The sequence below is a fragment of the Falco biarmicus genome, chromosome 16 (assembly GCF_023638135.1).
Source record: "Falco biarmicus isolate bFalBia1 chromosome 16, bFalBia1.pri, whole genome shotgun sequence".
Taxonomy (NCBI): Eukaryota; Metazoa; Chordata; class Aves; order Falconiformes; family Falconidae; genus Falco; species Falco biarmicus.
This window is the reverse complement of record NC_079303.1, coordinates 9835004-9848364: the sequence shown is the minus strand read 5'-3', so window position 1 is coordinate 9848364 and position 13361 is coordinate 9835004. Positions and strand designations below refer to the sequence as shown.

General features: G+C 42.3%; 1 protein-coding gene across 1 annotated transcript; it reads right to left on the bottom strand.

Moving 5' to 3' along the window:
- Nucleotides 1-4215: 4215 nt before the first annotated feature.
- LOC130159635 (ankyrin repeat domain-containing protein 26-like) lies at nt 4216-8898 on the bottom strand. Its single transcript, XM_056361450.1, has 3 exons — nt 8764-8898; nt 6607-6820; nt 4216-4432 (listed from the first exon to the last, which is right to left on the bottom strand). The coding sequence occupies exons 1-3, from the start codon at nt 8888-8890 to the stop codon at nt 4240-4242; spliced, it is 534 nt and encodes a 177-aa protein (XP_056217425.1). The 5' UTR covers nt 8891-8898; the 3' UTR covers nt 4216-4239.
- Between the last annotated feature and the right edge of the window lie 4463 nt (nt 8899-13361).

Here is a 13361-nt window from a genome sequence, read left to right as displayed (position 1 = left end):
CAAAAGGACAACATTCGCTCCTACTTTCAACAGCTACACTCAGATTTATTCATATAGTTACAGACATTAAGTACCTTAGTTTTCAACTTTTTTTCCAACTCCTTTTGCAAGCGCAGCTTGTCTCTCTCCAGGTCACTGTGGTAGCGTGTAGTAACTTCAAGTGAAGCTTCTGGCATAGATTGCTTTTTAAGTGCATCAGCAAGCTCCTGCTGCAGTTGTCCAAACATGCCCTAACGAAACAGTTAAATGAGCATGAAGAAAGTTCTAAGAACATGAAATACACCTTTAACTTATTTTGTTATACAGTTAGACCTGTCTAGATTGAACCCAAAAGTATGAAATTTTGCCTGCCACCAGCAGGCATCTGCACAGATGATGACCTCTCATCATCTTTCTCAGCTGAGCACCTTTGACTATCAGCAGCTGTTCATGAGGATTTCTGTTTCCTAACACATAAAAAAGGCTCAGGTATTGTTCTTCCTTGAACAATACACAGGAACACACTGCAATCGGGTATTTTTTCCTAACAAAACCCAAAGAAATCTGTTGTGATCCAAGAGCCACAGTTTGACTGCAAATATTACTCCGGTGACTGAAGGCAGGACTTTGTGTTAGATTGTTCTTTGTTCTGTTTCTTCACTATACAAATACAATTAAATGAATACAAATATCTGAAAGCTCCTTTGAGATACACTTTAAGGGTATGTTGAATCACATCCTCTTGTAGTCTTCTTACTCAGCTCGTTTTAGAAATACTGATAGATTAGGTTTACAAAAATCTGGATAGCTCATATATATATATAGCTATATACATATACACACACACACTCTCTCACATGATCTTCAAAAGGAACCCATTATTTTGGTAGTAAGAATACAAAGCAAGTCACAGTTCACAATGATTGACAGTACTGCTGGAGTGTGGCTACACATCATAAAAGAGAAAGCTTAAGGTCACCGTCTGACATGAACTTTGAGGAACAGGCAGGCCCCTCAGAACCCTCAAAACACATACAGAAATCAACAGCTGGACATTACTAATACTCTTCAATCTTGATAGCAGCTTACAGAGAACCTATTTTTTCCCCTCTATAGAAGCTTCATATAAATCTATCCCCAACCACTTCACTTCTCTGTATCTTCATTTCTCAGCCCTCGTGTATTGGATGGTTCCTCCTTTTATACCACTCTCATTCATGTCATCAGTGCAATACTTACATCAAAACCATCCAATACTTAAGACTATTCTATAGGGCATAACATGGACTAAGGAAAATAGATGGAAAAAAGTTCTAGAGAAGAATCACCTTTCTTGATCAAAGCTTAGACTTGGATACCTTTTTTCTGTTCTCTGCTTAGATCTGAGGACTAATATCCCCGCTGCCAAAACTTTCCGCAATTCCGAGGGAAACATAACAAACCAGAACAAATCAGTATTCTTTGGTCCCATGCATGTAACTTGCACCGGATACATTGTAGGAACAAACTGATTTCAAGAACGGACAAACTTTAAATTGTTCTTTCTACGCATATACTTTACCTGTCTTTCTACTACGTCAGTCTCATATTTAAAGACTTGTTCCCTTAAATCAGTACACTTGGCATTTAAATCCTTGTTTCACTCTTCTATTAGATAAACTTGCTTTTCTGTATCAGCTCTAAGTTTGTTGAAAATGTCATTAAAACGGTCCTGCCCATAATCCACTATTTTTTCTTTCATGATCCTCTTGTTCTGCATCTCTTCCCATTGCTGATGGAGTAAAAAGGTTTTCACTCTGGAGCTGGGCCAATCGCTCCTGCAAGGACTCCTGTTTTATTACAGGTTCGCTTACTGGATCTTTCTCAAGTTGTCGAGCATGATCACATTCCTGTGCCCGACACTGGCCTTGACTTAATTCTTTTTTGTCATTTCTAAAAGCAAAGCTTTTTCTCTGAGCATTTGCTTCAACTGGTGAAGCTCATTTTCTAGCCTGTTAGCTTTGCTTTTAGCTTTACACAGCTGCAGAGACAAGCTCTTGTTGGTTTCTTGCACGTCAGAGAGGTCACGATGGAGCTCGACTTGCAAGCAAAGGCATTCATCACGTTCTCTGGGAAATCTTCGTTCAGCATTGCTTTTTGATGACAAATGAAGTTCAAGTTCTTGAACTGCAGCGTTCAGGGAGGAACGAAATGATTCAATTTCTGTCTCTAGTCTGTCTTTGCTTTTGTTTGTCTGCTCAAGTTTGGAAGTCAGCACTGCAGATTCTGTCTTTACTAAGTCCAGCTCCGCGTTGAACTGAAAAAACATTTGTCTTAATGCTTCCTTGTTCAGTTTAAGTTCCTTTTTGAGAGCTTCATTTTTTTCTTTCAAGGTCTCATTTTCCTTTAAATATTTTCCTTGTTCCTCCTGGTGCCTAAGTCTTACTTGAGTGAGTTCTAGCCTTAGCATAGCAATCTCATCTTGTAGTAACTGATTCTTGTACAACAGATCCTGTTCTCTATCAGTGCTGGATTCCTGAATGACAGGGAAAATGAATAAAGAGCCAATTGGGAAATGAATCTACAAAAAACCTGCAGCAATAAACTGCATTTTAACATTTCTAGTACTGAAGCATGACTTCAAAGATGAAGTTTCAGGCAATAAGCTACTCTGTGAACCCATGCACATGTACAATGTACGTACACAACGGAAGTGCAACATATCCTTAAAACCTAAATGAACATCCCAAATACACAGTTTCGTTTTTTTCCCCCCCTTAAACCAGCAACCAAAGCTTTTAAAATGACAGCGCTTTCTTGTATGTGCATGCCTTTATAATACTGCCTTTAAGGTTGAATTAGTTGTGCTACAGATCTGGTAAAAACAAGGCTAGAAAGGGTAATTTCCTTCTCAAATGTCTTCTGAACACTTATCCTTTTGTATTACTGAAAGTTAGCTATAAGACTCAATCACCCCCGGAATGCAATAGTCCTGTATATTTCCTCTTTATTGTATGTATAACTTTTTTCCACTTGAACACATTCACCCTACATTTATTGGGCAGCACAGCCAAGAACAAAAAGGCTTCCAGGCACTGCACATTCTTTAGGAAATTCAGTAAACTCTTTTCAAGATCTTTTTTAATACAGTGTTTATGATTGCTTTTTCTCCTCCAGTTACTCTGACTCTTACAGAGAGTTGAATTCATTGCTGATAGTCGATCATAAAATTTTAGTTATGTGGAGGTGGCAAAGAAAGGCATACTTGAAGTAAGTTCAATAAGGGAATAACTAATTTAAAAAAAAAAAGCAATGGAAACACAAACACTGTCAAACAACTTTCTTCCTGGTCAACCTTGCCATAGGTAGCTAGGTGTTTCACTGCTAGAAAGCCTAAAAAGCGATGACAAAATGTCTATGAAATGGAAAATAACAGATAGGTTAAGAAACGGGGTAAATAGTGTCTTCTATTAGTTTCCTACTTGCACAAGTAATTCAGGTACATACAGGAGTGATGCTGCTTTCCAGAACTTTTAGACATAAGAGAAAACAAGAAAGGTATTTACCCAGGTAAGTTACACGGGTAAACAGTAAATAAACCATCAAGAAACAGAAAAAGCTATGTAAGATTTATTATGACTTTAAAACAAACATGGTGAAATTTGATTTATTAGAAAAAAAATCTGCTTACCTCTGATTTTTTTCCTATAGATCTTCTTGTCTCTTCTTCTAGTTCCGTTTGTCTCCCAAGGTGGTTGTTCAAAATTCCTTCTTGAAGGGCTCTGGCCCTCTTTTCCTGAGAGAGCTGTCTCTGTGTTTCATCACGTTCCTCTTCAGCCTACAGTAATACAATAAAACTGCTTGCATCTTAAGAAAAAACAGAGCTAGCAATACATCTTCCCATTCTCCCTTGCATACTTGAAAACATTTTTGATTCCCCACCGTTATGATAATCCACCTATAAATAAAAAAATTTAAATTTTCTTAGGAAAATTTAAGAAGGCAAAATACAGGATGTTTTGTAGTAATTCAAAAAAAGGTCAGGCTTTGCCTGAAATACAAATGAAACCTAAATTTTGAAAAAGGAAAAAAGGAATAATAAACTGCAAAGCAAAAAAAAAAAGAACAACCCCAATTGTGAACCAACTGTACTCTACTGTTCTCAAAATTTGACAATTGTTATCCAGCGCCTCTTCCGTGAACAAAGCGCCTCCTTCTCTAGGCATACCGGAATACAATTGAAAAGAAGCAGAAAATAAGACAAAGAGTTTAATTCATTATTTAATATACCTGTTTCAAGAGCTTTCTCAGTGTTCTTAACTCCATTTCTGAATTCCTAGACTGTAACTCAAGTTTCTGTTTCTCCTCCATCTCTTTACAATATTGATCTTCTTTCCTTCGGAGGTCTTCTCTCCTTTTCTCACACAGCACTTCTACTCTGAGCCTCTTTTCTTCTTCTTGTTTCAAAGAACATCTGGGATTTAACGGAGTATTTGAGAAACAAAAGCACTGATATAAAAGTAGATATTCCACATGATGGAGTTGCAGAGACAACTCAAACCATAAAAAATGTTAAACGTTTTCAGAGTTCATATTTTTACTGTACTTTTCAACTTTTTAAAGAATTCTAACTTCATTCCATTGTGCATGGTATCAGTTGTACAAGATACAGAAAAAAAACTTTGAGTGATTTATCAGTTATTTGTAAGTTTGTATAGGGAAACACACACCAGTGTGCACACTTCTATAATAAAATTAAAAAAACCCATCTTCATATTACAGCCATTTTGTTGAAAAAGGAGTTTGTTGTCTCATCAGATCAAAGCATCGCAAACTTTTACTATGGTTAGTATACATTTTCTTAGTATACTGAGCATTGCCTACACATTACGGATTCAGTGACCAGAAGCAATACTGGTGAATCAGCACGCCACTTATCTGTGGCAGACCCAACAATTTTTCAGCAAGCCTTCTGTAAGTCTAAAACAACTGCTGACCACAGGCAGAACAAGCAGCTTCTGTTTACTCCAGAAGGATGTCAGTGTTCAAAACCAGATTCAGAAATGCATGGGGTTTAAGCTGAATACGATTAAAAACAGTTTTAAACCTCAGTTGGATCTACCTCTGGGAGAAACTACAGCAATTCCATTTTGAAGCTGACTTACAAGGAAAGCCTTATGGAAGGTCAGCTTCTTTACCAACTGAAACAATCAGCAATAAGCACTGACATGGTAAAAAACGGTCCATGGTGTGCCCACGGTACCCAAACAAGCAAGCAGCTTTGTGTTTGATCATTATTTTGACTATTTTTTCCCATATACTTGCAACAGTGAACAAAAAAATAAATTAAAAAAAATCGTCAACGTAAGGGAAGAACTGCCAATTGAAAGCCTGCTTTAGAAATTCTGCAAAACAAGAATCAACCACCACTAAAATTACTTGAAATACTGACAGAAGCATTTGTATTTGAATGGTGTATATTGCAAGGAAAAAGCTTTACATGTAATTTCTAGTGTAATTTCGCAAAAAGTTGCGAATTAAAAATAAATTTAACGCTGCTTGGAGAATTCACTTAGAATGAAAATACTACTTCTTTATACTTGACAGATGCTTGAGGATTTTGAACACCTGCTGAAGTCAAACCCAGGCCAAGCTGGGACCGGCCTCGTCTTCCTCGTACTCCCCTCCCCCGCGCTGGGAGGCCCAACTCCCCCAGGCCCAGCTCCCGCAGCCTCCCCTCACAGGGCTGGTGCTCCTGCCCCCGGGCCAGCCCGGCATCTCCCTGCCGACCTCACACGGGCTGGGCAAGATCTCCTGGGCTGGGCGGCCAAAAACCGGACCCCGGGCTCGAGACACAGCTCAGCAAGCCCTGAGGAGGGGTGGGCACTCCCTGCGCCCAGTGCCCTGGCACTGCTGCCCCCCAGACAGCCCAGGCCGCTGCGGGCCGCCCCAGCTGCCAGCTCACGGTGGCTCCTGCTGAGCTCGCTCTCTGCCTGGGCCGCCTGGCCCTGCTGGGCCAGCTCCCCAGCCACGCCATCCCACCGGGGATCACCACGAGGAGATCTCCCCTCCCAGGCCAGGGCTCTGCAGTTGTCCTTGCTCAACTGCCTACGGTGCCTGCTGGCCACCCCTGTCGGACGTGATGTCAACAGCGATGAGAAACCTCACGCCTCCGGGTCTAGCTCAGGAGTGTGGGGAAAGGGGCAATCCCAAACTTGACCCTTCCAACAAACAAACAGGTAAGCAAACAAATGCTCTAAGCTCTGGTTTGACTTGCACTGGGTGGAGTTACCAGAAATCCTAGTATTATAGGCCAACTGAAGCTGCAAGGACAAAATGAAAAAAAAACAAACACCCAACCATCTCTCAAATCTCTCTTATAAATCTGATTTCCCTGTATACACTCTCTTGCTCTTTTCTTGCTAGAAAACAAAGTTAGAACAACATCCAGAAGACTGTACATGGAGCTGGTATCCGGACGTTTTTCCCCTCTCACATTATGTACTTCATAGCATAACTGGCCCACGGGATTCAAAAAACCCAAACCCAAAAGCCTGGAAACTTCTCATCCTGTTGCCTGCACCATCAGTGTCTTTCGGAACAAAACCACTACCAAGATAATACATTATCAGACCACAATTTACATACTTAAGGCTTTGGATATCCCTTTTCCATTCTGCTTCTTGGTGAGCCAACACGGATTTCAAATCTTGAGTCTTCTCCGCTCTGAACTGTGACTCCTCCCTTTCGTCTTCCAATTTCCTTACTTCTCTTGAGAGCGCTTTATACTGATTTTTCTGACGTTCTATTCTCCGTTCATATTCAAGAAGTATGTTTTGCATTTTCAACAAAGTAGCAGAACCTGTTTTGAGACAGAAAAGACACAAAGCTGCACAAATACTGCCCAATGTATAAGCTGTTCAGTGCTTTGCTGTATTAGGTGCAGGTGGCAGGTTAGTGGGAAGGTCCCTGTGAGAAGCCAGGGGTCGCCCCGTGCTGGACATGGACGGTTTCAATGGACCCACCGCAGGGCACAGCTGAGCCTCTCAGCCGTGCTGGCAGCTCCTCAGGAAAAACAAATGTAGGAAAGGGCGAAACCACCACACGGGCAGAGAAGGGGAAAAGCATGTGAAAACCAGCCCTGCAAACGAACACCCAGGTCAGCGAAGGAGGAGGGAGAGGTGCTGCTCCAGGTGCCAGAGCAGAGATTCCCCTGCAGCCCCGGAGAGAACCATGCTGGAGCAGATACCCACAGCGCAGTGCTGCGGAGGACCCCGTGCCAGAGCAGGCGGATCCTTCCCGAAGGACCTGCAACCCATGGAGGGCCCAGGCTGGAGGAGATTTTCCCCAAAGGACTGCAGCCTGGGGGAGGACTCACACTGGAGCAGGGAAAAGGGACGAGGAAGGAGCAGCAGAGAAACTGCTACGTCCCGACTGCCGACCGCAGCCTCCCCGCGCTGCCTGGGGAGGTGGCAGGGAAGGAGCGCGGCAGAGCTTGAGCAGGGGGGGTGCCGACGTGTCCTTCTCAGGTTTGGGGTCTTTGTTTCTCACTATCCAAATGTATTTTAATCGGTGGGGTCTGTTTTGCCAGTGACAGTCCCTGGGAAGTGACAGCCCTGCCTTCACACTGACCCACAAGCTTTTTCACCCCATTTTGTCAAGGACGGGCAGTGGCAGCACTGGGGGGGGAGTTTGGCCTTCGGCCAAGGTTAACACTTGCCTAATGAAATTTTAGCATAGTTTAAGAGCCCTAGTAAGTGATGCTTATGTTTATATAATGCCTTGTGCATATATGCAAGCATCTTATGACAGTTGAAATTTGTTATATATATGTACTTACTATTTTTAAGCAAAGCCATTATTTTGCTGTACTCTTTGTCATTAGCTGTTGAGGGGTGTGCTGGTTGTGGCTGGGATAGTGTTAATTTTCTTCGCAGTCGCTGGTACGGGGCCATGTTTTACAGTTGTGCCGCAAACAGGGTTGGTAGCACGGGGATGTGTTCGTTACGGCCCAGCAGCGCTCACACAGAGCCAAGGCCTTTCCTGCTCCTCACCCCACCCCACCAGCGAGCAGGCTGGGGGTACGCAAGGAGCCGGGCCGGGACACAGCTGGGACAGCTGACCCCAGCTGACCCAAGGGATGTGCCATGCCATGCAGCATCATGCTCAGCATATAAAGCTGGGGGAGGACGAAGGAAGGGAGGGACATCCAGAGCGATGGCACTTTGTCTTCCCAAGTATTTGTTATGCGTGACGGAGCCCTGCTGTCCTGGAGATGGCTGAACACCCGCCTGCCCATGGGACGTGCTGGATGAATTCCTTGCTTTGCTTTGCTTGCGTGCGTGGCTTTTGCTATTAACCTGTTTTCATGCCAACCCATGAGTTTTCTCACTTTTCCCTTTCCGATGCTCTCCCCCACCCCACTGGGGTGGAACAAGTGAGTGGCTGTGTGGTGCTTAGGTGTTTAGGTGTAGCTGGGCGTAAACCACATCAAGGGGATATAAAGAAGAAAAAGCTCTTGCTGACTTTTGATGACCGCATTAGAAGGAGCTGAACTGTACTTTGCAAGAAACTGCTTCTCCAGCTCTGACTAGACAGAGAACCAATGATAACGTAAGGCACATCGGCTGGTAATGCAGGCAACATCTCAGGTCAGGTGACAGTTTCACAGCTTTTGAGGGGGATCTCTAGTCACAAAGAGATACTATATCAAAATATGAAATTAAAATACTTAGGAGCGCATACAAAGAAATCATGTTTTAAGGGGAACTTGTAACAGCTGAAGACAGAGACTTGAAAACATACCCATATGAACCACACCAAGCTCTTCCAACAGCAGCATAGTCTCCTTGTAGGTTGAAGCTTCCAACCGGACATCCTCTGAAGTTGGGTCAGATGAGTGAGTTAAACCAGGGCCATCAGTTACTTCCATTGGTATGCTGACCTACAAAAAATACAGTACTTTCTGTAATTCCACTGTCTAGTATTACAGACCATTACAAATGCATGAATGATTCATTCTCTCCTTCACAGCCCACAGATTTGTCTCAAATACAATAAAGCTGCATACCAGCAGCAATTTGTACATCTGGTTGATCACTACATAAACACTGCTCCCATCTACGTGATTAAAAGCTGATAGAGACTGTTTACCAAGAAACTAGTTTTACAGTACCTCGTTCCTTTCACTCCTGGGTGTTGCTGCAGGTCTAGAAAACAGAAATATATTTCAGTACTGAAATGCTTACTTTGCATTATGAATAATACCTACAGTAGCTTTGAAAACTTAATTGCAGAACTGAATTAAACTAAAATCTGGTATAGCAACTTTGCTAGATATAGTTCAAGACTGAAACAATTATTGTGTACTATTAATGTCTACTGGAAGGCTAATTTTTCCGCAAGATATTAAGCAAATAGTTGAAATAACTGTTCCCTAAACTTCACGCAAAGTGACAGAAATCTTACAGCTACAGACATGTAGCTGTACGGTTACGTGCATTCCCTGTTTAATACCAGGGGTTTAGCTCTCTTCAGTACCGAGAATCCTTCTCCTACAGGTCAAAGAACTGTAATTTTGGATTCTCTGGTGTCCTGGGTCTGGCTGGGATGCAGTTTATTTTCTTCACAGCAGCCCACACAGGGCTGTGCGTTAGATTTCTGACCAAAACAGTGTTGATAACACACCAGATTTTTAGCTAGGGCTGAACAGTGTCAACAACTTGCTCTTTCTCACTTTGCCACAACCCACACAAGTAAGTTCAGGGTGGGCAAGAAGTCAGGAGGGTACGCAGCTGCAAGAGAAAAGGTGGAGTGGGGAGCAGGGCAAAAAATCCTGAGATACCTGCCGTGAAAAAAACTGAGATACCTCACCCTTTTTAAACACATGAAATACTTCTATGCCTGTGCACACACACTCATGTAATGAATCAGAATTTGTGCACGTGACCTTATTGTTAACTTGGCCAGCATGTTCAAAAGCACTCTAAACAAAAGTGAACTGTTTGTCAACACAAAGCGCATCAGGTAGTCACAGGAAAGAACAAGAAAGAACAAGAAAGAACATCAGGCGGTCACATGAAAGAACAAGAATCTTCATATGCATCAGGTTTACAAAAAACCTAAACACACAACAAAAACCCAAACTTGCCTCTAGCTCTCAGGCCAATTTTTATCATTAAGTAAGTTTTATTTTCAACATTCCTTACATGCATACCTTCCTTCATCCTCAGATGTTTCACTGGAAGTGCTCTCATCCGGTACTTGACCATGATTGCCACTGGAAGAGCTCATCTGCTGATGAGCCCTCTGCTTTGAAGGCTGTCTTTTACCTTTCTTTGCAACTTTGGCATTCAGGGCAATTTTACTGCATTACACAGAAAGAAAGAAAGAAATCACCAAGTTACTAGGTTTATAAAAAATATTTCTGTGAAACAGACATTAAGATGATGTCCAGAAACAACTGAGACAAAAAATATCTATGATAAAATCACAGACTTGACTGTAAAGATCATGGAATATGCCCAAGTATTTAAAACCCTTCCCCTAGGAGTGCGGGGGACACGTGGAATCTGAGCTAGATCCAGGTTAAGCTGGACTATACCCAATAGCCACGTTACAGAAAGCACCTAGAGCAGAGATTCCTTTGAAGGACAGACAGAAAAAGCTCCTGCTTAGGTCTGCATAAAAATACGTGTGCCTTCTTTAGACTTTTGAGATTGGTTTGGTAATATCATCTTTTCCCCTCTCCTGACAAAGGGCATATTAACTTAATGAAAAGGAAAACACCAACTGCACGGAGATCACTAAAATCACCTAGAAAAGGGAGTAGTAGCAAACCCCAAATTCCTACTTTTCTTTTCTAGGTGGCCATTTCCTACAAAAATAACTGCTTTTTCCAGTCTTCAGTTCTGGTTTTGAAGATGCATTTTACCTCAGTGTTAACATGGAAATCACAGGAATTTAGGTGGGGGTTTTCTTTTGGTTTCCCCTTTTCTTTTTTTAGAGCAGGCAATAAATTTGAACCTCCATCGTGCGCTTCATTTTGTCAAAAAAGAATTTTTCTTCATTTTTTGAGAAGCAGTGGACTGCTCACTATGGCTTTCACCACTGAGGAAACTACTTCAACTACCACAGTATCAGAAAACCTAAGACACTTACATAGTACTACAAATAAGAGCTAGAGATTATTTCCTTAGCTTACCCTTTTATTGGCACTTTAATCAATTTTGAGCTCTCCCCAGATGAAAAACTTTTTGTCTTTTTCTTCTATCGTGTTTTCATTCTCCATTTTCAAACAGTCATTCTTCCTTACAGTAATCTTTTGTTTCATTTGACGATTAGTGATGTTAATTAATTTATCCACACATTCCTGTTTTGCCACCGCCTGCACTTTTGAACATCTTTCTTTGCTTTTTTCCTTCTTAACCTATAAAAACAAAGTTAAGCTTCACGTATTTCTAGAAGACAGAAACACCACATCCAAGATTGATTAATTCAGGGTTTACCCCTGAAATAATATAAAATGATCTTTTTTGTAATTCATAGAGAAGCATTTTCACAAAATTACACTACAAAGTGTATTATGCCATTGAAAGTACTTTGAATTCACTCATGATGCAAGACATAAAAAAAATACAGCCCTTAGAAAGAAAACAATAGTGTCTCTTAAAACAGGAACAAGAAAAAAGTGAAAGCATTACTGATGGACAAAGCGTTAGGAGGACTGCACAATGTTCGTTGTAACACCACCAGAAAAAAATCAAGGGGAACTGCGAACAAGGAGAGGAAAGAAAAAAAGATCTCAAACCCACAAACACAACTGGTTTCACAGGAAAGAGGAATTTTAGTGAAAGGCAATGAAGACACACCACGCAGATAGCACAGCACATGAATTAGTAGTCAAGACCCTGTCCAGAAGCTATTTTCATTCTTTGATTCAGAATCAGAACTGATATAATTGTATGGATTTCTTTTTATGGCAATGAAGAGATAACTACTTGCACTGGAACCAAGTGCCACCTGCTGCTAAACTGGAACAATAATGCATTCCGTTTTGCAAAAATGGGGAAAAAGACAACCCTCCACTGCCCTCTTTCTTCACCAGTCACCTATTTCCATTAGAACAAACCCCAGTTTGTAGGAAGCATCTTCCCGTCGTGACCAATAGCTCAAGTGAACAGGAAATATTCTGCCTGGCTCCAGAAGGCTGCAGGTCTCCCCAGGCTCTTTTACACACGCTCCATCGCTGCTATCGCTTCAGCAGCGGTTTTACCTCCCAACAGAGACTTCCTTAAAAACATGTTCTGACTTTCCTGAACAGTGGATTGTATCTCACAGTTTCATTGATTTGCACAGCAGAATCCTGCAGTTTCCGTTGAAGCTAACGAAGACCGTGTGCTTTCAAACCCAAGCACGTTCAGCACCTCCACCATAACTCTGAATTAGAGCTATTGCCTAAACCACTACATGCTGCACACGCTGCCCGTGCCAGCCCTGGCTAGCCCAGCCCTGTTTTACCGATTCATCCAGGCACTTGCATCAGTGCGTCTGACTTGGTGAATTTACACATGAGAAACCAGGCATTTCTGACCAACACCCATGCTCTTTAACCGCACCGGTTATTTTTAAATTAATGACACATTACTAATTAAAGTGACCAAGACAAGTCAGAATTACAGCTTGGTTGTAGTCAAAATCACATGCGCCGCAGATTTTCCCTGAATTTCTTCACAGCATCACCTATGATTGCTGTTGTCAAATACATGACTGCTTCTTTCTTTACCTGCAGAAAGCTTGGCACAACACGTACAATAGTGTACAACATACAGCTCCATCTGACAGTCAGACCAGAATGACCTTCCTGCAGTGCAGGCGGGCTGCATGTCTCCAGTAGCACCCACAGCCCCAGCCTGCACTGCTTTAGAGACAGCAAAGATCCGCGCTGATGAGAAACGCTCTCATGCACATGGCATTTCACCTTGTCCACGGATGTGAAACACGGGTTGCTTCGCGAAATTTAATTGTATGGTTTCGTTCCAAGGCAAAACAGACTGTCCAACAACTTTTCACTTACACTAAAAACCATAAATATTCACCTTCCATATGAACGGATACATGCCAGGATATGTACGGCTGATGAATTTTTTCGCATGTTGCTGGGGAGCAATACCTGCACGTGTTCATCTTTTTGTCCATCTCTACTGGGATTCCTTCTAGCTGGGTACGTTGCATCTCAGGGTTGTATGGAGGGGATTACCTCCAAGCAGCGGGACAGGTCACCCCTGTCACTCCTAAACTGCCTCTGCTGAGCACCTCAGTGCCTCCCACAGTGGTGGCTTGCTCAGGAAGAGGTGGCCTGTGATGGCTCCTCTCCGGTGCACATGCCCACAGGACCACCGAGC

Bases quoted from the DNA above. Each gene is read 5' to 3' on its own strand.
- LOC130159635 (XM_056361450.1), bottom strand. From the start codon at position 8,890: ATGGAAGTAACTGATGGCCCTGGTTTAACTCACTCATCTGACCCAACT. The intron at 6,821-8,763 runs GTATGTTTTCAA...GTCTCAAAACAG, and splicing joins GCTTGGTGTGGTTCATATGG to GTTCTGCTACTTTGTTGAAA. The intron at 4,433-6,606 runs GTATGTAAATTG...GTTAAATCCCAG, and splicing joins AGGGATATCCAAAGCCTTAA to ATGTTCTTTGAAACAAGAAG.